This window comes from Barbus barbus (assembly GCF_936440315.1).
Source record: "Barbus barbus genome assembly, chromosome: 7".
NCBI classification, from domain to species: domain Eukaryota; kingdom Metazoa; phylum Chordata; class Actinopteri; order Cypriniformes; family Cyprinidae; genus Barbus; species Barbus barbus.
Genome location: NC_136735.1, coordinates 25,223,877 through 25,251,448, shown reverse-complemented (window position 1 = coordinate 25,251,448; position 27,572 = coordinate 25,223,877). Strand labels below are relative to the sequence as shown.

The window sequence follows — 27,572 nt, the reverse complement described above, 5'->3', positions numbered from 1 at the left end:
CACTGCAGAAGATCCACTGATGAGCAAGCAATGAATGTGGTGATAAATTTCTCCAATCACAACTCACAACTCACATCTCGGATGGTCTGAGCATAAGTACATTTTCATCAAGTGTTAATTTTTGGGTGAAAACTTTAACAGTTTAATCACATAAAGCTTGAAATATAGCTTACTGCATAGATCATATGGTCAACTTTTATTATCTGATGATTTGTGTGTGTGTGTGTGTGTGTGTATGTGTGTGCGCGTGCGCGTGCGCGTGCGTGTGCGTGTGTGCTCCAGTCCCTCATTCATTGTAAATGCATGTACAAGGATCATGTTCGTTATAAATTGGTGATTTCAGTTAGGGGAAAAAAATAATAATAAAAAAAGGAAATAATAGTGTCATGCAATAAAGGTTCCAGGTGAATAAACAGTATATGTGCACACTGTACCAAGATTACAGACAATTTCACCTAAAATGTGATTGTAAGGACAAGAGTATGTCTTTTTACATATTCATCATCTATGTATTCTTAATTTCATGCTAAGTCTTAGAAAATAATGTTAGAGCTTGAAATTTGATCAGCAAGTCTTGCATGCACGTGGAAATAATCAACAATTGGTTATTTTCCAAAAAAAAAAAAAATCTGTAAAGTGACACCCATCTTTGAGTTTGATTAGACTTAATGTTGCTTGGCAAATAGTTTTCTCCGTTTGTTTTATTAAACAGTGAAAGCACCTGCTGGAACAACAGTTTGTTGAAGAACAGGGTGGGGGACAACCGCATCAGATTTCATAAAGTTCCTGGATGGTAAAGGTTTATGTTTACAATTTTGCGTGATAAATGCTTACAATCTGCAAAAAAAAGGTTATCTGTGTTCTTCTGAAATGGCCTTCAGATGTGATTCATCCATTGCTTTCGTACGCACATGTGTGTTGAAATATAAGAAGAAAGCTGAAACACCACTACCCATAAGTCACAGCGACTGTCCTATTTGCCAGGGTGTGGCTCAACTCATCGTAGTCAAATTTAATCCTCCTACTAGCGTATTTCATTCCTCATTCCTGCTGCTGACTCGGTCTGTGCTGCAGTCCTCTGCTCCTAAATTTCGAAACTCTTCTCTCGGTAAGTAAATGAAAACGGCACTTAAACACTAATGCTTAAACTTATCGTACTTATATTTCTATAGAGTACACAGGTACGACCCTACCTGTCTGAAACTCTTAGATTTGTTTTGTAAGTACTCAGTACTTGAGATAATAAGCTTTTTATCATTTTATAAAAGCTTTATATTCACATTAATGTTTCTTACTCCACTGTTATTTTGTCTCATTTTTTTAGATCCTTGCTCTTTGAAGTGTGCGTGAATCTCAAATATGGTAAGTTATTTGTTTATTGCTGTAATAAAAGTCTGTCATACGCTATCATAATATTAGCATGCATTAAGTTTTAACACGCCTTTATTTTTGCTGATATTTAATCTATAGAGAATAAATGTTACATTTCCGACAGTTCATGTGTTGACGCCCATAATGGCTGCGTGGGGGGGGGAACTTGTTTAAAGGGGCACAGGAGCCGTATAAGTCCGTTTCCTCGATGTTTCGCTGTCAAACACTTTCTACAGAATGAAATGATGCTTCTTTATTAGCCAACAACAGGCGACACGTGTTTCTGGAAATGATGGTACTGTATAACTATGTTTTAAGGACTACAACTATTTCAGAGAGAGTTTTAAGTTTTCACAAACCTGCACAAATGTTTAGAAAGAAACAAAATAGTTGTAAATGAGAGCAACGATGACTCATTCGCGTGAGCAAACGACCCAAAGGGCGTTCCTGTCTGTTTCTCCTCTCTTGTATCCTCTCTCCTCTACTTCACCCTTGTTCCGATGAGTTAAAGTAAACTGATGGATTATTTCCGCTAACGTGGCGGATAATTATAATATTTAATAAAGGACAAAGTCAGTAATGTGATATTTTGATACTATCATACATTTAGCCTACTATGAGTATAACCATTGCATGAAACGTGCTTGAAATCACTGTTCATAGTGTTTTTAGCTGTTTATGCCAGGGAGACTGAAAAACACTCAGACATGTGTTGCTCTAGGTAAATTAATATTGCTTTCATTTCCATGTATTTGGATATGTCACATGTTTGTTCACTGTATTGTATGGATAGACTCTGAGTAACATGACTCCAGCTGGCAGCTCACTGAGCCTTGAATACTAGGACAAAAAAAAAGTATGGAAATTGGAGTCCTCTGTACAGCATGTTTAGAGGTATTCATATATTGTGGTGCAATGCCTTGCTTCTGTTTTGTCAAATATTTAATATAAATTAGCATTCGCTTCAGCTTCATCTAGTGAATTGTCACCACGGCCAGATTTGCAATCTGATCTGAATCATATTTTGCTTATTTTGTGTAACATTTCAGATGAAATGTTTAAAAATATGTTAGCATTATGCAAAAGCAGGAATCTGTTCTGTTTGGACCTGGATTCTTAGATAACCACAGAAAGCATTCAGTCCTGAGTTATTCAACACATTCCTGCGGCTCAGACATTAACTTAGTCTTGAGACGAACAATACATTTCCTATCCCAAACAACAGAATGTCATTTAGTTTATCTAATAAAAAGCAGTGAGTAGTAATTGGCAAGTAAAAGCTGTGTGGCAGACAGCAGCTGATTTAGACTCACAAGTTTGGAAACAATAGACGTGTTCACTTTGCTTGTTGGACAATTTCTGGGGGCTTAACAGCTTCTGACCTTTGACCTTATATAATAGCCTTGGCACATATGCCAAACTCAGAATCGCATTATAGCATACTACCCTTACTACTCCTGCCACAGAAAGATATGATAAAATAGTAAGAGTAATGTGCTAATATGCGGGTCTGAATTCAGAAATTCTGTGTATGGCTGTCTCCAAAATTGTATACCTCTTTTGACTTAAGTTATTACTTTGAAACTCTTGTTCTAGTTAGTATGAATTTAATCCCAATGTACTACATTTTTCATGTAGTCATTGTCATGTGACCTACCAGCTTTTTAATGAGGCCTTGCTTTTGTCAGTAGGTTTTCAGCCAGGGGAATTAACTGGGATAAGAACAAGCCAGTGCGCCTGTGCCTTTTCCTGTGACTCCTTTGATCAGCAAACAGACACCAACAGAGTGTTTCTGCATTGAAGTTTATTAAATTGTATGAAAAATGTTAAAGTATGTGAGTTTCCCAAAAGATCACATGATCAGCAAGATCTTTTACTCTGTTCTCGCAAGATTTTCAGTTACATCAGTTGGTAATTAAAGACCTTTTATGGTGTCTTACATAACTTTCTGAATTTGAGTGGACAGTAGTATCTCTTAAGTAACAAATATGATACAGATAATAAGTAAATATCTTAAAATTAATTTATATGTGGTATTGTATGAATAATATGGTATGTCCACGTCCAGTATTCTGGTATCATCCCCCGCCTCCCCAAAACACATATGCCACAGAAGATTTGTGGTAGTTGCTCAAAGTTTCCATGTGGAAAACTACCGCGTGTAAAAGTTAAATGCACATCTTCTTAACGAGTCAGAACACTGGCTGCAGAGGAAATGTGGGTGTGGTTGTGACTCATAGATGCATTACTTAAGTTCCTAAAGTTAAATATATACATGCCATAAAAGAGAACATGAAACTAACACCTGATTTTTCTAATTAGGCTGGCAGAGGCACAGTGAAGTCCCACAGTGGATTCAATGCTAATAATGATGCTGAAGTTCTCTACAAGGCAATGAAAGGACTCGGTGAGTTTGACAAGCATATTAGATGTCAATTTTGACACATTGATTATCAGTAGACCTTCAAATGCATGTCTGTATTTCAACACAGTATTATATCAATAGAACCTGTATAACTGCAAATTAGAATCTATAATACTGTAGAATAGCAGAGATCTTACACATGTCAAGGCTGCATGTAGATTCATTTGTATTTAGACGTTAATTAGTGAATTTTGCTTGTTTCATCGGTTTAGTTCATTCTTATACATGAATAACCCAAATATTGCATCTGGATGTAGGAGATATCGGTCAACTCATTGTGTAATGGTCATCAACATTAATTGTTTTTTCACTCAGGCACTGATGAGGATGCCATTATCCAGCTGTTGACAGCACGCAGTAATGCACAGCGCCAAGAAATCAAAGCTGCATACAAAACCCTGCATGGAAAGGTAATATCATCAGCACTCATCGGTACGCTTAACATTGTTTAATTTTAATTAATGCAGAACATTTAAAAGGTATATACATTTATTTTTTCCTTTCATCTCTGATTAGGATTTGGTGGATAACTTGAAGTCAGAGCTGGGTGGGACGTTTGAGAGTCTGATAGTGGCTCTAATGACTCCTCCGATCACGTATGAGGTCATGTGTCTGCGAGATGCTATTAAGGTACATATCAATAACTATAGGGCTGTCAATCATTAAGTCATTTTTAAGATTTTTTTGGAGTGAAATACAGTTTAATAGACAGATCAGTGTATATCTGTACATTTGCATTTTGTTGTCTTAGGGTGCAGGCACAGATGAGAAAATATTGGTTGAGATCTTGGCATCTAGGTCACCTAATGAAGTCAACCAGATCAAAAGTTTATACAAGCAAGGTAACTGTGTTTGTGTGGATAAGTCTTTAACTTTGTATTCTTATTCTTAGTTCTTTACTCTTGATGATGTCTATACATGTGTTATAGAGCATAATGATGACCTGGAGGAAGATGTGACTGGTGACACTGGAGGTCATTTCAAGAGGATGCTGGTTGTTTTGCTACAAGTATGTAGTCCGTTAACAATAAAAAGGAAAATGCAAGATTTAAATCAACAATAATGTGTCTGTGTATGTGAATAGTTCTTATAAAATGAGACCCGAAATTTCAATCCACTTTAAATAGGCCTAAGATTTAAGTGCGCATGTTTTGTCGTTTATAGTATTCCTGTTCATTCATTCGATATTATATGATTTCTCTATAGGCCAGCAGACAGCAGGGTATACAAGAAGATCTCATCCAAAGCGATGCCCAGGTAAGTTTGTAAGTTCACATCAAGTCCAATGCAACAAAATATTTGTAAATACTTGTTTAAACATTCAACATTCAACATAAAGTGGTCATGTTGAGTTGGATTCAAAATTTTCATTCTCTGAAAAAAAAAAATTTGGATGTGGAATAAAAAGTTCATCATCTTTTGACTTGATGTAAAATGAGGTGAAATGCTGCCATCTAGCACTAGTTGTGTGTAATATCCCCGGTTTCACAGTGGAGGCTTAAATCTAGTCCTAGACTAAAGTGCAAGAATGAGCTGTTTTAACTGAAAGGAACTTGCACTGACTAATCTTAAAATATATCAGTGCCTTTGTTTTGTCTCAAGATGCACACCAGTAATGTTTTTTTTTTAAGGCATGTTAATAAAAATTACTTAAATTTTCTAATTGAACAATGGCCTAATCCTGGCTTAGTCTAAGCCCTGTCTGTGAAACCGGGCCTAAAAGTTTAAAAACTGCTTGTGTTGGGTGTAGGCTCTGTTTGCCGCAGGAGAAAAGAAGTATGGAACTGATGAAGGCCAGTTCATCACTATACTGGGAAATCGTAGTAATGCCCACCTTAGGAGAGGTTAGTGTGACCCATGCATGTAGGTAATGGAATGAATATTTTTGTTTTTATATTTGTTTATTTTCTGTTAATGGTTTTTCTGCAGTGTTTGATGAGTATAGGAAGCTCTCAGGGTATGAAATAGAGGAGAGCATCCAGAAAGAGACATCAGGAACCCTCCAAGAAGTAATGCTGGCTGTGGGTAAGAAATAAACAAAAATACATATACTCCTCTGTCAATCAAATATGGTTAATTCTTCAATCAAGTGCAAAATAGAATTTTCCTTAGTTTAGCACTTTCTATCATTTTATTATAGAGAGAAACTTAAGAGTATGGGTAGGGACTATGGCCAAAATAGGGGGGGTGGGGGGATGCAATCTGCCCTTTTTTTATTTAATCATATTAGGGTTGGGAGTAATTCTTATAATTTAAGAATCCGCCATATGCAGCACTTAGTAATGTGTTTTTCTCTATTTGTGTCTGTTTTGTCTCTTAACACATTATTTTCTCTGCCTCCTCAGTGAAGTGTGCCCGAAGTGTGCCAGGTTATTTTGCTGATAGCCTTTACAGTGCCATGAAGGTGAATCTATGTTTTAATATTTATGAAGATATTCTGAACCAAAAGAAGAACTGCAATGAACAAGTGTTATTTTGGTATCACAGAAATACTGTTATGTATATTTTAACTTTTTATTTATTTATTTGTAAAAAAAAAAAAATTATTTGTTGTTTGTTTTTGTAATTTTTATTAATGTTGTTATTATCATTATTATTTTAGTGTGTCTGTATAGCAGAGGAGGGCAAACTATAGCCCGCAATAGTACATCAAGTTAAACCAAATGAAAGAGAGATGTTGTTTTAGCAACTAGCTGAATAAAATGAGTTTAAGGTTTAGAAACAAATGTTTTTTAAAATAATTTTAGTTTTCTTTAACTATAATAACCCCTGCAAAGAACTTACTTGTTGCTTTAATTCTACTCCTGCAGGGGACAGGCACCGATGACCAGACATTGATCAGGATCATGGTTTCCCGCAGTGAGGTGGACATGTTGGATATACGTGCTGAATTCCGCAAGAGGTTTGCTACCTCTCTGCACAAAACGATTCAGGTATACTCATGCATACAGGTGTTAGTATTTAGCAATTAATGCCTTATAAATGTTATTCTTTATCCACATCACCGAAACTGAATCTTCTCTCATCTTTCTCTTAAATCTCTTTCTGTTACCACAGGGTGATACCGCAGGTGACTACCGTAAAGCCCTGCTGCTGCTGTGTGGTGGTGATGATGCATAAACCCAGCCACCCTCTCCGCCTGGGTCGGATCCCATGACTCCCATCTCTGGGGCAGATCTATGGGATGAGGGCCTAGTCTCCTTCTGAACCCAATTCAGGACAAATTACAAAAACATAACATTCCAAATCAAAAGAAGGATCTCTTGTCCAACTGTGAAGATGCTCTGCAAAGCACAGAATTACTTAATTTAAATAAGCAATTAGCAAATTTTGGCATTTATATTTCATGAAATGCGTAATCGGTTTAGAGAGAAAAATATCTTAGTATAAGCTTCAAAAATATGAGACGCCTTCTCTTTTCCATATTCAAAGACATAACTCTTCTCTGCTTGTCTTATGCAGTCTATCACGGAAAAAGAAAGTTATACTCATTTCTTTTTAAAGATGAAAACTCAATCCTTATGAAGTTTCTAAAAATATACATTAAGATCAAAGACATATTGTACTGAATGAAGTAAAATTTTATATGCATTCAACAATTTTTCACTTATTTATTGTTTGTATACTTACTAACTTCCTTGATATTTCATAGTATAACAGCCAGTCTCATAATTGGCATTGTTAGCAAGTTTATTTCACTGTTGGTCTGAGTAGGTTTTTATACTAGATTTGTGCTAGTTAAAGGAAAGGGTCACTGTACTTTTGGTTTCAGTGTTTTGGAAAAAACAAAGGTTATTTCATCAATATTCCACTGCTAAAATGAAACATATTGGCACATTGATATATAATGACACCCAGCAAATAAAAATTAGCAAAACGTTTGTCCTCTTTAAGCTTATTAATATTAATTAAAAGCTAAAGAAAAAGGTGCTACTTACTAAAATGTTTTAATATTTCATTGCCATAATGTTCACAATAAACACTGATGAAATAAAAGAAAATAGTCTGCTGTGTGACTGATGACATCATGACAACTTGGCTGTTTCGTGTATTTGTTGTCGTAAAGCAATTCACCCTTTTGCGGAATTTTGCTCACCAAACGTACACACTACCTGAGCAGATTTATTAGAGTCAGTGTATCAACAGGTCGGTGTCAATAGCTTTGTGGGCAGTTTGCTGACATATCGCTACTACAGGTGTCCTGAGTTTGACTCCTGGCTCGAGGGCCTTTCCTGATCCCACTTCACTTCCTGTCACTTCTGCACTGTCCTATACTAATAAAATAAAATGTAAATTCCAAACAAAGTGTACAATTAGAATGATTTTGTAACTGATATGTCAATGTTTAAAAAACACTTTAAGTTCTTTCGTTGCTTTAGTTTAAGTTCAAATAGACTAAAACTTTATAATTTCATATTGTTGGACGTTGGTGGACATTTAAAATGGGAAAATGAAAATACTTAATTGCTTATTCAGTGACTTTTAGTGCGCTATAGGTCAGCGTTGGCCAAAGGGAGGCGCTGTAGTCAAAGAATGAACTGACGGAGCAGACAGAAGGAATCAAATGACCAACCAGATTTCATGAAAGTGCGTATCAATAGAGTTTAAGTTTCGCTTTGGCGTACTGTTTAATTATAATTGCAAAAACTGATTTTGGCGTGGATATGATACGCAATGGGTAGGATTAGGGTTGTGGGGTAGATGCATCATATGTACGAGAAAGTCCATTTTTGCGTATCAATACCACGATTTTCTGTTTTTATTTGGCGTACTTTTTATAGACAGTGAGTCTGGGCTCAAATGACTGTGTGAAATAATTAAGGAATTAATGCTTACCGGCTTGCGACTACATTGCATGTAGTTTGTTATTGGTTGAAATATAAAATATGCTCTATGGTCCTATTGTTTGGTGAAGTAATCATGATGCTAAGGTACTGTAAAATAAATTTCCAGAAAAACTTGACACTCGGCTTGTAATCCTTGGAGAATGTACTGCAAGTTAAGACAAGCTTCATTCACTTCTGTCCTCAAAAACAAAACAAACAAAAAATGGGGTGATGTACACATAATTCTGCTTGTGGATGTGTGCTTCAAAGTTTCTCAACTGAATAAGTTTCAAAGAGGCTAATTTTGATTATAGACCCGTATGTCTCGTCCACCCTCAGCCAATAGAGAAGAGCAGATGTTGTACCGATAGGTGTGACTTCATAGCAGGATATCGGCCAATCCGTCGGTCTGAATTCAGGGGTGGGACTGTCAGGCCACCTCAAGCCACACAAAGGAACAATGCATGTTAAACCCAACCCACCAAACAATACACACCTCCCATGTGTGTGAGTGAACGAAAGCGAGGAAGCATTACTGTCATGATGAATTAAGTCTTTATGATGGCAGTTTTTAAGTAATGACACAACATGTGTTGTTATGAATGCATTCATGACATTTAGAGGTTTATACTCAGTATTTGTGGAAACTTTGTGGATGACCCCATTCATCTGTTAGTTTGTGGGAAGGTCCCCCCCCCCCCCCCCCCCCGTTTAAGGAAATTGTATGACATTGATCTCGTCTTCCAGCAACCCAGGCGCAACAGTAGTCATGTAAGAACATGATCTTTGAAAGGAAGATATATTCTACAGGTGAACACACACACACACACACATGCATGCATTCGCAAATATGTGTGTGCAAAGAGTCTGCTCACTTCCAGTGAATACCAGGGTCTGTTTGAGCTGCAACTTCAATAGACTTGAACCTTCCCTTTACACACACACACACACACTGATGTCTAAACTGTTGATACTAGAGGTGCACTGTGTTCCTGTCTAACTGTTCTTTTGGCTTGAAGAGATTATAGAGTTTATCCTAATGGTACAGCGTTAAGATTCATTTGTATTCCTCTCAATTTCAGTTCAGCCTAAATGGTGTGTGTGTAGTTATATGTGAATGTTTTATCAGTAATATTGAATTCATGGTCTCCCACTTAGTGCAATATAAAAAATTCTTCCTTGTCCTTCCTTGTGTGGAGGTCATGCACACTACTGACTTACCTTATACTATAAGTTGCTTTGATGAAATTCATGCAAGTTGGATCATTTCAAGTTTTTACCTTGATTTTTGGTGTGATTTTGAATCTAGCCCTCAATGGGTTGATGGGTTTCCATTGACCATTGTCACATCATTTATTCTCAAAGAATTACACAATAAGTAAAGTTTTTCAACTTATATTATTTAACTTGTAATATTTTGTGTGATAATAACGTTCATTGAGATCCAATGTGTGATTTGAGTGTTCCCTTGAGAGTTTGGCAAAGACACTGAATTGATCAAAATTTACAATTATGTGCAGTACAAACATTTCCAATGTGGATAATTATAAGAAATGTTTCTTTAGCACCAAATAAGTATGATTTCTGAAGAATCATATGACACTAAAGACTGGAGTAATAACTGCTGAAAATTCAGCTTTGACATTACAGGAATAAATTAGCCTACATTTTAAAATATATTCAAATAGAATACAATTATTGACAATTGTGATTATATTTCACATAATTATATTACAAACGTTACAGACAGAAAGATGTTACAAGATATATTAAAAATAGAATTTTCAAAATGGCAAGGTCCAAAAACCTGGTTTTGACTACACGATGATATGATCTTAAACTTTGACCGTTAACTGTGTTGATGTTAAGTGTGTGTTGGAGTGGAATGTGGTGTGATCACACAAACTGTAAAGTATAAATTGCACAATATAAATATTGTTTTGGGTGTGTGAAAGATAGAAAGCAGTAACTGTTATCAGATGTTGAGTATTTCTTATAGGCCATGAGCATGATATGATCCACAGTATCGGCCAATCAAAAACATGCTCACGTGTTCTTGTGTATGTGTGGGCAAATTATCATAAGGTTTATTTGTACTTACAGTCATTCTAACAAGTAGTAGTAATCTTAGACCCTTGTTAATTTGATGTCAGTGTTATTCCTCATGTTATTCCAAATATTTTTGGGTGAATAATTCCTTTAGGAATTAAATGTCAAGTCAGAAAGTAAACATCTCTACAAGATGTATGTATACTTTCCACTGATCCTCTTTCAATCCAGTGCTGTAAACCTGTGTTGTTTATACTTCCTACTCATCATGTTCACATCTGCACCATCTGCTGTATTACACGTTCACACATGCTAAACCACCTTAAGGATTTATCACAGAATAGATATGTAAGTTCAGCTTTTGTGTGTCTGCATGAGTGCCCATGCCATGGGAAACTAAAATGAAAAAAGTATTCTTGCTAAAGGAAATGTCATGGATGGTCATGTGACAGAGCAATCTTTTGTAGGACAGGAAAGGTGTGTGTGTGTGTGTGTGTGTGTGTGTGTGTGTGTGTGACATCTGGTGCACCTCACATATTAAACTTCACAGTGTGTGCTTTTCTTTTCATCAGTTTCACATCCAGTCAGTCTTTATGCCTATGCGTTTTAAAGGCTTGGCTATAGGGTGGACAGTGTCAATATGGCATGATTATCATTTTTTTTATCTAAAGGGACAAGATGTTTTAGAATAAAGGTACCTTTCTAAAATCAGCATTTTTAGAAATCATATTTGGAAAGAAAAAAACACATACCATTTTTACACTAATGCATTACAGCTATGTAATAAGTCTGATTGGGTGACAATATTTTATTCTATAGTTTTCTATGGTGATATGACCGCTTATACAGACTGTTATTATTTGTAGTTAAGTTTTCATGACAGTATAAAAATAACTGGGTGAAGTTTTTCAAACTGTAATTACCGAATAGCTTTAATCTCCTTTGTAAGTAACACAAAATATTAAATATTAACCATAGACAGGGAGCCAAATTATGAATGCACAGTGACAAAGTATCTTGAAAAACAAATGTACACACATTAAAAACCCTTTCCTTATTGACCCCAAAGGATGATTTGTCACATGTGTTGATAAGATGTCACGTAAATGGAATTTATTAATTACCTCACAAATCACGGTCACATGTTTATTGTCATGGTTCCATTTGAGAACATACTTTATATTGAAACTCATAACATAGGTTTCATTCTCACTTTTATTTTTCATCATCAGTGTATTTCATAATTTGCTATTAGATTTATGCTATTAGATTTTCAAAACACTTTATTTTATGTATAAACTGTTTTCCTCATGGAGACCAAAAAAGTGTACCCACAATGTAAAAACCTACTGGTATTACTATACTTGTGGGGACATTTGGTCCTCATAATGTTGGAAATACCAGGTACACACACATATACTTCCATGTTTTATGAGGACTCTCCATGGCATAATGGTTTTTATACTGTGCAAACTGTATTTTTTATCCCTTTACATTAAAGGGATAGTTCACACGAAAATGAAAATTCTGTTATCATTTATTCACCCTCAAGTAGTTCCAAACCTGTTTGAATTTCTTTGTTCTGCTGGAAAACAAAGGAAGATATTTTGAAGAAAGTTTGTAACCAGGCTTTTTGGGGGCACCATTGACTTCCATAGTAGGAACAACAGAAAAAATATACTATGGAACTCAATGGCGCCCCAGAACTGCTGTTTCCCACATTCTTCAGAATATCTTCCTTTGTGTTCAGCAGAACAAAGAAATTCAAACAGGTTTGGAACTACTTGAAGGTGAGTAAATTATGACAGAATTGTCATTTTTGGGTGAACTATCCCTTTAAACCTACCCCTAAACCTAACTTTCTACATTTTTAGTTTTTAAAAAAAAAAAAAAACGTAATTTTATGTGATTTATGAGCTGTTTTCCTTATGGGGATTCAAAAATGTGCCCACGAGGTTTAAAATGTATGGCATTGCTATACTTGTTGGGTCATTTGCTCCCCATAACATAGGCAATACCTGGTTAACACACACACACTGACAGAGAGAGACACCTGTTTGGAATCTGTGGTTACCTTATCTCTTCCGCTGCTCCACAGACAATGAAAGTTTATATGTGTGTGTGTGTGTGTGTGTAGGGGAAGGGTTTTAGAATATTAGGATCTGACAACATCCTTAAAAAAACTTATCACGAACAGGAAGTTTCTAATGGTTAAAATTTGGATAAATTTTATCACTTGTTTAGGCTGATTATGTTTGCGTGATTTTTACTTATATAATTTTAAAACTTCCCGAATGAAAATTATATTTTTGTTAGTCATCTCTCTGCCTCAAAGCTGCATTTTAAAAATCAAGCTTGTATTAAATGAAACATCTTGTGGTCATTTCACAAGAATGGGGTGTGAGATACATAAAAATATTTATTTTGCATTTCATAAATACAGTTACAATGCAACGAGTCTTGTATTTTACAATAGACTGACGAAAATAGGCTATTTGCTCTGTAATAACATCTGCATATTAAAACGAGATGATGATGAAGGTGATCGTGCTGATGAAACATCATCCAATTTATTATTTTGAGAAACAAAGGTACATTTTTGCAAATTTAGCCTAACTGTTAAAGCACGAAATTAAAAATGATTTAAAGGGCCTATCTTCCCCCTTTTTAAAAAATCTAATTCACTGAAAGATATAAAACAACTGATTTATAGCCTAATAATCATAAAAGTAGCAACAAAAAGCCACTGGGGTCGTCGTACCCTAGGGGTCTATTTAAACTTTTCACTTCGAAATAAAAATAACTCCAAACCTCTAAATTATTTACTTTTCCTACGTCCCTCAAAATGCCCCTTTAATAAATATAAATAAAAACGCAATATTCAACATAATATAAATAGACATATCACTTTTATCCGATTAAATGTCATCATTAAAAACTGTAAATGTGTCAAGCATAAATGTAGTGCCTCTACTACGGTCAAGGCAAAAACTACAAGTGGTGGGAACAAGTACATCTTGACCCACCTTCCCAGTTGTCAGAATCAGTAGAGTGCATTTTTGTGTTTACAATAAAAACGCGATGTTTTACACCTTTAAACAACTATCAGTAGTAGCCTATAACAGTACCTTCAAACGCATACATACACGTGGAGTAAAAGCGCGCGCGTTTAGCAGTCTCCGCTCTGGATTATAGTAAAGAGAAACGCGCAGACACTCGCCCAGGAATCTCCACACTTCTCTTTAGCAACCTCGCTGTGGTCAATGGCAATGCGCTCCGTGCACTGGCGCTTAGTGTCCGGAGGCATTGTGTCTTGGGGGATTTCGCTTGAGACGTTTCGGTGAGTTTGAAGTGCGCATCCAGCGGCGCGCGCTTACACATGCCTGCTCGGATCATTGCGCGCGGATCCGAGCAAAGTTTCTTCCGCTTTTTAACAGATCTGGCGATCTGTTTCCAATAGCCCTCGGGATTAGACCCATAGTCGGTGCACGTCGCTGGCTTGGCGGTATATTTACAGGTGAATCCATCCCCGTTTGCAGTCTTACATGTAACAGTCATGGTGTACTTGTCCTCTCCGCGTGCCGCCCACGAGCACTGCGCCTTGTCATTTGTTGTGAATTTTCCTTTTTGTACGGAAATGTTACTTTCACCTCTGCTCTCCTGCCTCCTTCCTTTCCTTTTCGCTTCCTTAAAGCTTTCAGCAGTGAAGATGAGCTGTGAAAGACACGCGAGGAACAGCAGGAGCGCGAGAGTCCCACAGAGAGACATTTCCCAACGATCTAATAAATATTTATTATGAGAATTATGTCCTTTATTTCATTTTAAAAGATGCAATAGGCTTATAGTAAATAGGTAATATCTTTGTATAAGGTAAAAAAAAAAAAAATCTCATATAAGACTTGATTTACACCGAAAAGTTAATTGACAGATGTGTGATGAGATTCCCTCACTAGTTTAGTCAAAATGAACTTGGTTTTTATATCAAGTGACACACCCTACAGGGCAATCAGATTCTTTCACATGAGAAAAGCCCTTTAATGAGCTCTTGCACACATGCAGGTATCCACTGCTTACATCATTCATATATTTGCATTTTTAGAGGGGGCTGAACTAAAAGATAGGAATTGCAGCTGGCATGTCCTTGGGCCTGAGGCTTTTTCAAACCTCGAAAATCTTCATTGATCTGAGCTTATGCACCTAAGATTTTGAGTGAAACAAAAAGCATTATTTGTGTATAATGTTGGCAATGTTCACCATAATGTTGAAAGAAGCCCAGATTGAATATTTGAGCCAAGATGGGAATATTTTTGGGGGTGGGGGGATTCTAAACAGCTAGTCCCCTGGGGCCTCACAAGACCATAAGCTGTTCCTGAATTCCATTTATGTAAGAGTCATTGTTATACATGCTATATGGCTGCAAATAGGCTACCTAATATTGTTATGCTTGTGTAATATGCCCTGGTATATAAAAATGTTTTGCTAAAGTGTCATTGTGAGTGTGATTCCCATGTGATTGTGTATGTCTTTGTGGCCTAATTCTATAGCTTAACAGCCACTCCACCCCTCCCTCTTAATATCAGTTTAATGTGATGAATCTTATTGCATTTGCAGCCTATTTGCACACACAAATAAGTATAAAATAAGTAATAGTACAACAGCAGTAGTGCAAAAAAAACATCTTTTTCTTTATGAGGTGTTAGTAACTTGTGGAACATTAACTGGAGTTTAATGAATTTAGGTCACTTTTGAATGGGAGGGGGTTAGAAATGGGGTACAGAGAGACAGAAAGCAGGACTAGAAGTTTAAAAATGTATTTGTATATGCATTCAGATTTTTACAATTAGTCTCAGTGTTTACACAATGGTTATTTACATTAACTATTAACTACATTTGAAATAAAATTAATTTATATGTATGTATATATATGCACGCTGGAGTTTTGTTTGAGTTATGAACAATGAGTCATCCATTAAAGTCCAGTTTCCTTGTGCATATTAATTTCTTATTTACTAAGTGATCAAGAGATGAAGAGAAATTTTACATCCAAACAATATTTGCTTTGTAGTTATAGCTAAACTCTACATCAGTGTTATCAGTAATGTAATAATCTCTCACACATGCATTCATAAAGCTAAGTGTGCGTTAATGAATGTGAGTGTGATGATTTTTAGTGATACTGTGCGTGTGTCTGGTGGAGAAGCTTGTGAACTCATCTTGGAATTCCATCACAAAAATGGCTTAGTGCTTATTGATCTGATGACCGTTATTCCACTATGACCTATTTAGGCTACAGGAAGGGCCTGGGCTGCAGCATATATGAGGTTCCAGGTGTTTGCAAATTTGCTTTGTTAAAAAAAATATGGTTTGACTAATAATATTTTGATGTGCTAAATGGCATAGTATAAATAATGAATTAATGAGACACTTGAGCCTCACTGAAGAGGCCGTGAGGAACTTAAGGCAGAAAATACTGTGTACTGACGCATGAGTTGTGTCTGGAGGGTGTGTTTGTGTTAGGCAGGTGTGTCAGCTTCCAGCTGTGCAACATATTAAAATCATAACATACAGGGATCTAAAGGGATTTGAGCTCTTTGTAATACAAATACATGCATTCTTCTTTATTTTGTTTAAATGTTTGCTGAGCGCTTATGGAATATATTTATAAAAAAGAAGCTGTCATTTAGAAGCTTGAGATTTAGAAATTCCAGTCTGTCTTTGTAGCTCTAGGATTTAAGGTTTGGCTGGTTAGCATGGCCCCATTAGCCCCTGCTATAGCAGATGACTTAAAGGGATAGTCTACTCAAAAATAAATAAATCTGTCATTTACTCACCCTCATGTCATTCCAAAATGTGTGCATATCTTTATTCTGCTGAACACAAAAGAAGACGAAAAGAGCGTACTCATGATGTAGTAATGCTTCCTAAGCTCAGGAGATTGGCTCAAAATGTTCTGTCTTGACTAAGCAACTGCCACTGAGATGCTGGACCTCCAATTAAAAATTCATAAATAAAAAAAAACCATTAATTCCACATGGGTTTTGTAACCAGTAAATTTGAGTATTTTTAACTTACGTGTAACATTGCCTCCTAGTGGTGTTGATGTGCTCTGACATGTCTGACAAAAATCATACATCTCTTCAATTGGGTTTGGAACTGCCCTCCCCCTATTTTTGTCGTCTAGAGAATTCAGATATTTTTTTTATGATTTTTGTTTTTTAAATTTATTTATTTTTGTTTATTAATATTTTTATTGGAATTTTTACTAATCAAACTAGATCAGCCCAGGATTATATTTGTTTCTGAAAATAATTTAGTTAATTATTTATATAAATAATTTATAATTTAGTTAGTTATAAAATGTGAGAACTTGAGATTAAAGAGTATTTCGGATTCAAATTCAGATTTATGTCATCCTTGAGACCGTTATTGTGAAAAATGTATCCTAACACAATTATTGTTCACATGTGCACCACTGCATGTCTACATCATTACATTATGTACTTTAATAAGAAAGCAAGCACAAATAAATAAATAAATAAAACACTGATTTTTATTCAGACATGTTTATTTATTTCATTTTTTCAAATTTATTTCATTCCTGTTGTCACTTAGCATGTACATTGACTCACATAGAAAAACACATAACCACAAAAGTGCAGTCATAACCACATTTCTGCATTTCTACACACACACACACACACACACACACAAAGCCATGGTCTCTGGAGTAAACACTTGGCCGGTTGTCAGACAATCTAAAGTCTCTGACACTGTTAACCTACAGAGAGGAGAAAAGGGGTCAAAAGATTAAAATATGAGCAACAATGGATAAAAATGATATCTACTTCTATAACAAATTTAATTTGAGCTATTTTGGTGTAACATAAATATCCTGTTGAAATTTGGCCAGCATTGGGTGTGGGTGTAAAGCAGCAGTTGATGATCAATTAAGTTAGCTTTGTGGCTAACCTTCTTTCTGTTTGCTTTCCACTGCATACGCCACAATTTTCCTACTAAAAATCTTCTGCATTACAGTCTTTCATGTGCTGAATACACACTAGTAGTCTTGTACTAGTCCTCAAGCCAAAGTTAACAATAACAGGAGTTGGTTTTACGTAACTACCTGCATTTTGTTCATCAGAGTGATGTAGTTCCTTCAAGCTAGTTTATTTTTGCTACAGTCGGATTTAGTTGGTAGATCTTTCTTACACATGATTTAGAGTTAGATTCCACATACAATACTACAAGCATTGACTAGTTTCTTGCTATAAAATGACATGTTTACCAGAGGTGGTGATGAATTAATTCTGGAACCAGTTAATGAAGTATGTGCAGATGCCCTGGAGACTCTTCCAGCAGTATTCCTCTGCCATTTTGTTCGGGGAAGTCTGGGTAGGCTTTGGGATGGAGATTTTGGGCCAAGAGGCATGGAGCACCATCTGGACCTCATCTGAAGCAGATCGGCACATCTGCGGCTTGTAGACCCTTGGTCCCTGGCAGGCGTTGTGAAGCTTCCTCATGTCCCACATGAGCTGAGTAAAATAGTGCCGAGGGTTGTTGCTATATGCTCTGCATAGGTTAGGCTTGCCCAGGAAATCACACCAGTACGACTTTCCCTTGCTCTTGCAGGATACACGCAGCTTGGTGAAGTTGGTCTGGCTGGAGATCACCATGGAGCAGCTATCTTTTGCTTTGGTGTTGAAACGAATGGGCTCATCCCGGATGCTTCCTTTCTGCGGCTGCTGCTGTCGACTGTTTTGGGTGCTTTTGATGTGGTTGATGCCGTTCCCCTGGTTACTGCTGTTCTGAGCCTGAGCGTTAGTGGCCCAAATAAAACAGACCAGAAGGAAAGCGGCGCTGCATATGGCTCTCATGATGGAGGTGTAGAAGGGACTCAGGGAAGGTGTTGGAGATGCAGGTTGGCTTTATAAATACAAGTTCCACAAAGGGGTCTTTGAGAAGAGCAGAGTGCATACATCCCTCCAGACTGGGGGGCCTCTAGTCTCCAGTCTGGAGCTGCCTGAAATAACTAATTGTAGTAATATTTGGAGAAGTGTGTGTGTGAGCAATTTAGTAGATGGGATTGGTGTGCAAGTGATTTTGAGAGAGCATGAATGTGAAAAAAAGCACCGGCTAGTTTTGTCTGGCATAGTATTTGCAATCTAATCTCACAGGAAAACATAACAAGGTGCCCGATTTTGTATGAATTTGTATGAAATCACATGATGAATTAATACAAAATTAAAAAGTGCCATTTTTAGGGAAGATCCTCTTGAGGTCCACCCCTAAACTTAGCCATCACTGAGATGTAAGCAGATTGTACAAAAACATTCAAATCAGATCATATGAATGAATTCCATACAAATTAGCCACCAAAATGTAAAATAGTTACAATCTGCTATGAGACTGTGTTGATCTTTGTGTGAATGGTTTTGTGGTTTGTTTTCGTTGAGTGTGTGTTGATGGTTTGAGGTGAAGGATATGGGTGTGGTTACATTCATGGATCCTTCATGGTCTTCATTATATAATCATACATGCTAACATAAGTGGGCTATTGACTATTGATGTGAATGACGTTTGAGTTTCAGGCAAAGAGACAAGGAGAGTAATTCACCTGGAACCCAGTCATGTTTTGTCGACTTTGCCTTCAACCAATGTGGTTAACATCTGGTTTACGTGAAGTACTACATGTACTAGAATTTAGAATAAAAGAGTGCATAGAAAGAAACGTTTTGTGCATATGTGTGTTGTTTTATAGAATACTGCCTTTACAACATACTGTAAAACTGACCTTTCTGTACTTTATTCTGCATGTGTGTAGTAGTGTTCTAACAACCTTGTAGTAACTCAAAGACAAAATGTGAGTGTGTTCACTCTGGGTGGTCAGTGTAGCACTCATGTCTGTTGAACCCTTTAGATTTAGTAAACTTGCAACAGCAATAAAAACAAACAGTGCTTATTAAATAATAATAGACTCCACCGGGCTAGGACACCGGCAAAGGATAGAAGTATCGCTTTTTATTTTTATTTTATTTATTTATTTATTTCCTTTATATGTTTACTATTGAAATGTTGTTGTATGCATTTGTCAATTTTATTTAATTTCTGTATTTTCTTAAATGGGTGTGTATAGAGTATTTACAGAGTGTTAATTTTTAATTTTTTTCTTATTTGTAAGTCGCTTTGGATAAAAGCGTCTGCTAAATGACTAAAAGTAAGTAAGTAAGTAAAAGTAAATAAATAAAAAATATTAATACTTTGTACAGTGAAATCATGCATTGTTTCAGCATCTGAGAGAAAAAAATTTATGTAATTTGGGCTTCCATATTTAGGAGACTTAAAAAGGGGTTGTCTTTAAAAAAAAAAAACTTAAAAATGGTATTAAAAAATAAACAGCATTTAAAAGGGAAGCTTTTGTGAAGAGCTTTTGACCGTGTGCTATACATTTTAGGGCTAATGATACCTCAGCAATTGGGCTGTTGAATAATAAGGTAATAATTAAGAAAACTTTTTGCATTATTTCTAAATATTTGTATTGAATTACCATTTGAACGCTGCCATTCAAATAACCATTCAGTGGGATTAGAGCTCGTCACTTCCTGTGTGTACCTGTAACCATAGTAACGAAACGGAAGTTGTTATCCGCGCTGTTTGTGTAACGTTAGACCAAAACATAAAACTTTTACATTATACAGTAGAGAGCTTTCAAAAGCGATGGATTCAGTACTTCTGCATGGAGAAGCCGAAGGTTATATTCAAAGTCTGGAGAAGATGTCATTGCGCGATATCGGAAGCCCAAGGTACGGGAATATCTCATATAAAAGTACCGGTAAACTACTGTAAACCAGCTTAATATAAAGTTTACCGATGCCATTCCGTCTATTTTATTTATTTTTTATTATTATTATTTTTTTAAAGGTGGTTTGGTCAACATGAATACATTGAGAAGCTGAATATGCAAGCTATTCTGAATGCCAGTGCCAATCAGGAGGAATTCATAAAAGACCTCTTTGTTTCTCTTGGAAAGGTAAGTTAGTCAAATTAATTATTTTATTCTGCAAGTCAGTATAGACGTTTATAATGTTGCGAAAGATTTTAAATATTCTTTTAAAATTTCTGTTTATCAAAGAAACCTGAAAAAAGGTATATCGGTTTCCACAAAAATATAAGCACCACAACTGTTTTCAACATTATTTTCAAAGAAATAAGGAAAGTTCAAGATCAGCATGTTCGAATGGTTTCTGAAGGATCATGTGGCACTGAAGACTGGAGTATTGGCTGCTGAAAATTCAGCTTTGTCACCACAAGAATAAACTCATTGTAATTTAATGCATTGAAAAGGAAAACAGGTACTTTAAATGGTTAAATATATATATATATATATATTTATTACAGGTTTTACTGTATTTTTGGTAAAATAAAAACACCCTTATAAGCAAGAGACTTCAAAAATATTTTTAAAAAGTTTACTAACCCCAAATGTTTTTAATGGTAGTGTATTATTTGATCATCAGCTTTCCCATATTACCCGCTCATGTTGTGATAAAGATAGCATACAGAGATGAAATAATTTAAAAGAATGACAGCTGCTGTTGTTGGACTTCTTCCAGATACCCACACTGGTACATGCAATGATACTTACAGAAGTCTGGAAACATATAGTGTTTCCCATAATTTGCAAACTCCAGGACTTTAACCCAAAGAGCACATTACTACTCCACATGGTGGTAAGTGGCCTCAGCTTCAAGTTACCAGGCTATGATTTAAATAAATATTGTCTTTGGGTCATTACATTTTTTCCTAATTTCAGATTCATCATGAAGCTACCATTATAAACCTGCTGGAAACAATTATGTACCACAAAGTAAGCACATCTTCACTGAGAAACATGTTTTTATATATCTGAAAGTATGATTTAAAACAAAAATTTGCAGCAAACGTACATGACCCGAAAACTTAGACCACATTCTAATATGATAGCAAAGTAAGAATGCCTAAATGTTGATGTGTTGCACATGCAGGAGTCCAGTGAGGCTGCTGGTGATAGTGTACTTGATTTAGTGGATTACTGTCATCGCAAACTCACATTACTGGCAGGACGCTCTGTCTCTGGAGAGATCCCAACTGAGGACCGAATTACACACGCACAGATGTCAGACACGGCATCCGTACAGGTGAAGAACACTACAGCACATATAATTCTAACTCATTCTCTTGAGCATAATTTACATTACATTTACAAGAACTTGTACACTGTTTGTTGCAGGATCTGCAAAGACAAAGTGACATGTTAAGAGTTTGAAATCTCAATCAAAGCTCTGTCAGAACTTTGCTACATCATTGATCACATTGAGAGGTATCTAAGCTACTGGTTATTTAAAGAGACAATATTAAAGGAATAGTTCACCCCAAAAAAAAAATCTGCTGAATATTTTCTCTATCCAACATATACAGTAGATGAGTTTGCTGTTTCTTTGGGACAGATTTGGAGAAATTTATCTAAAATGCAAGTTCTCTATCCAAAATATTGCTTTCTGCAGTGAAAAACGTTGTCCCATTTGAATCAGAAGAGAAGTGTGCACAGATCAAGCTCCGTTTAGAACTGAAAACAGTTTTTACTGGAGGAAGTGTTAATATGGATTATGAACTTGTATTTGTGCCAGAAGTGGTTTAAAATGGTTTAAAATGCCCTAATTATGAGTTGTTTTTTTACAAACACACAACGTCTCACTTCACAAAACAGTAACTGACAGACTGGAGATGTGTGGATTACTTTTTATCAGCTGTTTGAACTCTCATTCTGACGGCACCCATTTACTGCAGAGGATCCATTAGTGAACAAGTGATGTAATACTAAATCTGTTCTGATGAAACTCATCTACTGTACATCTTGGATGGCACGAGACTGGGTAAAATTGTTTTTTTTAGCAAATTTCATTTTTGGTTGAACTATTCTTTTAAACATTTTACATAAAATAAATTTATTTAAAACATATGCTTACTAATGAATGTTAAAATTTCTCCTTTTGATGTAGTTTGGGTTTGAGTGTGCTCTCAAGGATGCTGAGCACTCGTAATATGCCGTGTGTGCTGGTACAGCTGGTGGAAAATTGCCCCTGGAACAGAGGTTAGTCTCCAAGTTGAACTGTATTTTAAGCATACAGTATATATATATATATATATTGAATATTTTTTATTATTTGTATTTTTTTCCATTCAAGAACCTTTCACAATCAGAATACATAAGAATCAAATTACAGAACAGCTATACACAATGTCACATAGAAGTGGATCAAATATTTCAATGAGCAGCACGTTTATCAGGAAAAGTGCTCATAAATTGTTACAAGATTTAATAAAGAAAAATCATAATCACAGTTGCAGGTTGGAATTACCATATTTGTAATAATTTGCATAAATGTCTGCTTCAATCTATCCAAATACCTCGACAGACTTACATTAGAAAAGAGCAAAGCAGACAGCAACTGTTGCTAAGGTTGTATTGGTCAGTAACATTTTTGACTACATAGGCTTTTTCTCCCATGTAGGAACACTGGAAAAATACACAGAGGGGAAGTGGAGAACCGTCCCGCCTGAAGATCAGCTAAAGTTGAGTAAACATGATGGCCAAGTGTGGATGGCTATACTGAACCTGCTACTCAAACCAGACTGCCAACGAAAATATGATTTCAATAGCTTTAGCAAAACACAGCTTTTAAAGGTAAGATTTTGCACAGGGGCAAAAATCGTTTTTTTTAAATATCATTTCTGGGTGAGCCAGTATAGGGCTTTTGTAGTATAGTAAATTAGAATATAAAAACATGCTTGCATATTTGAACAATACCATCTTAATAATATATGTATATGAATCACCAAACACTTAATCAGCTTTATAACAAGCTGAATGATTTAAAATTCTCGTTTTATATATATATAGTCTATTTATAAATTATGTCTGTCATGTATATCATATCATTATAATTCTTTCTATCCAGCTTCGTGGGTTTTTGACAGAGGTTGTGATAGACCAGTTACCAAATCTACTTGATCTCAAGCACTTTCTCAGTCAACTTCCTGTCACAGATCCAGCAGCCCCTAAAAAAGATCTCATCTTGGAGCAGGTATTCCAGCATACACATACAGTACACTACCGAGTTTGGGGTCAGTAAGAGTTTTTAAATATAAACACATGTTTTCAACCCCTCTGAAAGTGAATTAAGCAGGTGAGGTTTGATGTCTATCTAGAAATGTCCTTCGTGAGGGATGAGGAAATGCAGTTATAAAATGTTAGTCTAACAGTATGCATATATACTGTATAACTGTTTATTGCGCCTTTCTGATCAGGTTGGCTCAAACATATAATCTGGATGTGATGGAGAATTTAATCCCAGACAAACCCAAGTGTGGAGCCTGTGGAAGAACAGGTGCAAAACGCTGCTCCCGCTGTCAGGGAGAGTGCTATTGCAACAGGTATAACAACACGTGTTTGTTTTCTGACAAAATGATTCAGTCTTTCAGATTTGACCACTTTAACTGAGTAATAAGTTACTTTACTACACTAATTTCTTAATTTATAAACTAGGTGAAGAGAAGGGTAATATACAATAATTGCCCCTTAATTTTTGTCTGGCATTATTTGTTCAGGATTATATTATCGTTTATAAATCTATTTGTCTGGACTTTCTTTGTAGAGAGTGTCAGGTGAAACACTGGCCCAAGCACAAGCCTGCATGGCAGAGGCCATACAAAAACTACAGGAGGAACCCAACATCAGCAGGTGAAGTACAGGACTAATAAATGAAAGGGCTGAGAGAGTGATGCTGAAACTCTATGAAACTCTCACATTTAATGGACACTGATGGAAAAGGACAAACAGTTCTTTCCTTAGCTGTTATATGTTTGTATATTGTTTGTTTGAAGAAGGTAAAAAGAACATTCCTGTAAGAAAACTTTCATACATATTCTTTGTAAATGTATGTTTTTATGACCATGGTTATAAATGGTTATACATTTTAGTTGATTTATTAACTGTAACACTGAAATCTTTATGCTGACATACTGTTGTAATTTAAAGAAAATTAACTGAATGAATGGCTAAACTACACTTGAGATGCAAGCACATTGATTTTTACTGGAAAAACTTTATTGCATCTGTTGTAAATGACTTCCTTTGTTTCGAAAACTAAAAGGAGAAATTTTGAACAATATTATTGCCACTGTTTTCAATGCAATTGCAATAAATCGTGACTGGATCTTTTCATTTTTAGGGTTATTAAAGTTAACCAAAACCAGAAACAAAACAAACAAACATTTCTGTTACTTTAAAGGTGAGCTGAAATAATATGTGTATTTCAAACGTATTTAAGCTAGTTGCCAAGGCAACATTTCTCATTTTCATTAGCCTAAATTGGTGTACTAAAATTAAACTGAAATTAAAAATGAATAAACACTATATAGATATTTAAAAATGAAATATTAATAATACATATTACTATATACTAAAATAAACCTGCAACACTAAAAAAGGATGCAAAAGTGGCATAAATTGAATGAATATAGCTGTACCTTTTACAAAACACAAACACAAACCATTTTGAGCTGATTGTTTTTATTGTTACACAGCCTCCAATTCCAGTGGGGTTAACATTGTAAAAATCCAAAACACTTGCCTACAATTGCCTTTGAGGCTCATAACATGTGACAACAAGACCCTGGGGATCTGTACTGTACCACTGCCAAAGAACATACAGTGGCACACAGTAGGCCATGAGAGAGGTGTTTGGATTTGTGGGTATCAGTAACAGATTTGGAATTTAGTTTAAATTTCATTCACAAACCTTTTTTGGTATATCATGAGAAAAACCTTTGGTTTATGCAATAAAGGACTATGTGGAATTGTATAAACACTGTCACTGTAAAAATAATTTTTTTTCAAAAAGTTGTTTCAACTTAAAATAATTTGTTACCCCCGCTGACTTTAAATTTTAAGATACTCAGTGTTAATTTAAGGGACAACTGGAATATTTTAGTTGACTAAACTAAAAAATTTAAGACAGCGGGGTAACAAATTATTTTAAGATGAAACAATTATTTTTGTTTACAGTTATTACAGCAGTTAGCTACAGCTCCCAAATTCGGCATTCAAGGAGTGCAGATATTTGCCCCAAACACAATGAAACTTTGCTTGTTTTACTCTGGTTGAGTCTGCGTGCTGCTTGATGACACACAATATTTCATAAATAGGCTTCTTATCACTGTAATAAGAAGTGATAAGTTGACTTAACTTAAAAAAATTGAGGAAACCCGTTGCCTTAAAATTATTAAGTAATTAATAATAATAAAAAAAGTATAAGTTAAGTGAATTGTCAATTGTCACTTCACTTTTTTTTTTAATTATTATTTACTTAATCATTTTATGGCAACCGGTTTCCTGAATTTTTTTAAGTTTAGTCAGCATCACATTTTACAGTGTATGCTGTACTGAAACCTGCATGTTAAGAAATGACAGTACATTACAAACTGGACATGTTAAACTATTTTCAGTTTCTTGTATTGAAGTAGACACAAAAAGAAAATCAAATACGTAAGACACTCAAAAGAAGAAAACAGAAAGACAAGAACAAGAAATGAGAAAATGAATTGATCTATAATAGTCGTTTGTTTTTAGTGGTGTAATTATTGTCTTGTATCAAAAGTACTGATATTTTAAACACATAGGATCAATAAGTCTTTTAGGACATTGGCTTCATTTGTCTTTCAAGACATTTTCCAGTGCATTCAACGTAATCAAATTTCTTCTTACTAAGAGACTTTTCTGAAACTAATACTTGATTCATTCATTGAACAATAAAATATACAAAAAGTAACATTTCACAGAAGAACTGAAAAGAGAAATTGATAAATGAAGAACTTACACACTTTCTACTGTAAATACTTCAGAAGCTGCTTTGAAATTCAGACTTGAGATGTTTGGTTCAGAAACACTGTTTCATGGTTTCATGATCAATAACTGACAAGACAATATCACAGTGGGCAGACTGACATCCCAGACCGTTCTTGACCCTTTATATCAAATGATAAAAAGACCGATACAAAATCTAGATGTACCCACAATTGTCTAAAGGACATATTATAAAAGATATTAACAAACTACATACAAAACTTTCAAAAACTTGTTGAAAGTGTATAAAAAGAACACATTGCTGTTTACCATGTATGATGAACTGTATGTAGAATATGCTTGAAATTCTTCAGTTAAGGTCGGAGTATGTATTGTTGTTAGAAACTGGAATAAACTGTTATTAATTCAACTTTCACTGATTATATTCCCTTTTTTCCATCTTCGGTTGTTGTCCTCAGAATCTTAATTAAGAAAGACAATCCCTGACTAAAAACAAATCAATCAATCAATTTAGACTGAAAAAAAACCATTAAAATCTTAAAAGCTTGAGGTACTATGTGACAAGAGTGTTATTGTCTTACCTGCTAAACTCTCTTTAGTTCCAGGTCTCAGTACCACTGTAGAAGAAAAAGAAGACATTTTTACTCAAATGTCACAGAAATGACAATATTTCCAATGACGTAATTTATACAAAGATGGAGAGTAAGATATAAATGAGTCAAAGATCAAGCAGTCATGGAAAGTCATGCAATGTTACCGGAAGAATATGTGAAAGATCAATGAAAACACGGATGATTTCAGTGAAACATTAATTGAAAGTAACTATGAGGAACATACACAGGACTGTGTAGAATATGGAAAGATGGTGAATTCCTGATGTGTGACAGAGAAAAGTAGAAAGATGGAAAGAAGGACAACAAATGTCTTAAAGTAATGGTGGTTGACCATGAATGAATGCAAAGTGAGAGAAGTTCAAGTTGACAAGTTGAGACAAAGCAGA

At 35.4% G+C, this 27,572-nt stretch overlaps 3 protein-coding genes and 2 pseudogenes across 11 annotated transcripts in view; 2 read left to right on the top strand and 3 right to left on the bottom strand.

Annotated features, from left to right (window-relative positions):
- The first annotated feature begins 961 nt into the window (after window positions 1-961).
- LOC306873136 (annexin A5-like) lies at window positions 962-8,758 on the top strand. Of its 2 annotated transcripts, XM_079422207.1 has the most exons (13): window positions 962-1,108; window positions 1,325-1,362; window positions 3,694-3,778; window positions 4,112-4,206; window positions 4,313-4,426; window positions 4,548-4,638; window positions 4,726-4,805; window positions 5,003-5,053; window positions 5,547-5,640; window positions 5,726-5,821; window positions 6,142-6,200; window positions 6,607-6,729; window positions 6,854-8,758. In XM_079422207.1, exons 2-13 carry the CDS (start codon window positions 1,360-1,362, stop codon window positions 6,914-6,916), a joined length of 954 nt encoding a protein of 317 aa, XP_079278333.1. In that variant the 5' UTR covers window positions 962-1,108; window positions 1,325-1,359; the 3' UTR covers window positions 6,917-8,758. The 2 variants fall into 2 exon arrangements, with proteins under 2 accessions (XP_079278333.1, XP_079278332.1); XM_079422206.1 differs by lacking the exons at window positions 962-1,108; window positions 1,325-1,362 and adding an exon at window positions 1,526-1,666.
- Window positions 8,759-13,840: 5,082 nt separating this feature from the next.
- On the bottom strand, window positions 13,841-14,439 carry LOC306872298 (fibroblast growth factor-binding protein 1-like; annotated as a pseudogene). Its single transcript has one exon. The product of its transcript is annotated as a fibroblast growth factor-binding protein 1-like (transcript).
- Window positions 14,440-17,226: 2,787 nt separating this feature from the next.
- Window positions 17,227-18,627, bottom strand: LOC306872115 (fibroblast growth factor-binding protein 2-like). The gene is made up of 2 exons (XM_079420518.1): window positions 17,957-18,627; window positions 17,227-17,449 (listed from the first exon to the last, which is right to left on the bottom strand). The coding sequence occupies exon 1, from the start codon at window positions 18,543-18,545 to the stop codon at window positions 17,973-17,975; it is 573 nt and encodes a 190-aa protein (XP_079276644.1). The 5' UTR covers window positions 18,546-18,627; the 3' UTR covers window positions 17,227-17,449; window positions 17,957-17,972.
- Window positions 18,628-20,385: 1,758 nt separating this feature from the next.
- Window positions 20,386-24,465, top strand: LOC306872720 (zinc finger MYND domain-containing protein 10-like; annotated as a pseudogene). Its single transcript has 12 exons — window positions 20,386-20,471; window positions 20,590-20,698; window positions 21,282-21,398; window positions 21,482-21,535; window positions 21,693-21,845; window positions 21,938-22,027; window positions 22,707-22,798; window positions 23,220-23,392; window positions 23,667-23,792; window positions 23,895-23,899; window positions 24,016-24,141; window positions 24,363-24,465. The product of its transcript is annotated as a zinc finger MYND domain-containing protein 10-like (transcript).
- An 800-nt stretch (window positions 24,466-25,265) lies between these two features.
- LOC306873330 (prominin-1-A-like) overlaps window positions 25,266-27,572 on the bottom strand; it is a 33,073-nt gene continuing 30,766 nt past the window's right edge. For 3 of the 6 annotated variants that reach the window (XM_079422557.1, XM_079422558.1, XM_079422561.1), the window contains 3 exons: window positions 27,154-27,189; window positions 25,773-27,058; window positions 25,267-25,642 (listed from right to left, as the gene is read on the bottom strand). Coding sequence is in view for 5 of the 6 variants with exons in the window: in XM_079422558.1 (XP_079278684.1) it covers window positions 27,168-27,189 (22 nt within the window). In the remaining variant the exon portion in view is untranslated. Of the gene's footprint in view, window positions 25,643-25,772; window positions 27,059-27,153; window positions 27,190-27,572 lie in introns of all 6 variants that reach the window. The other 3 variants (XM_079422560.1, XM_079422562.1, XM_079422559.1) reach the window with 2 other exon arrangements.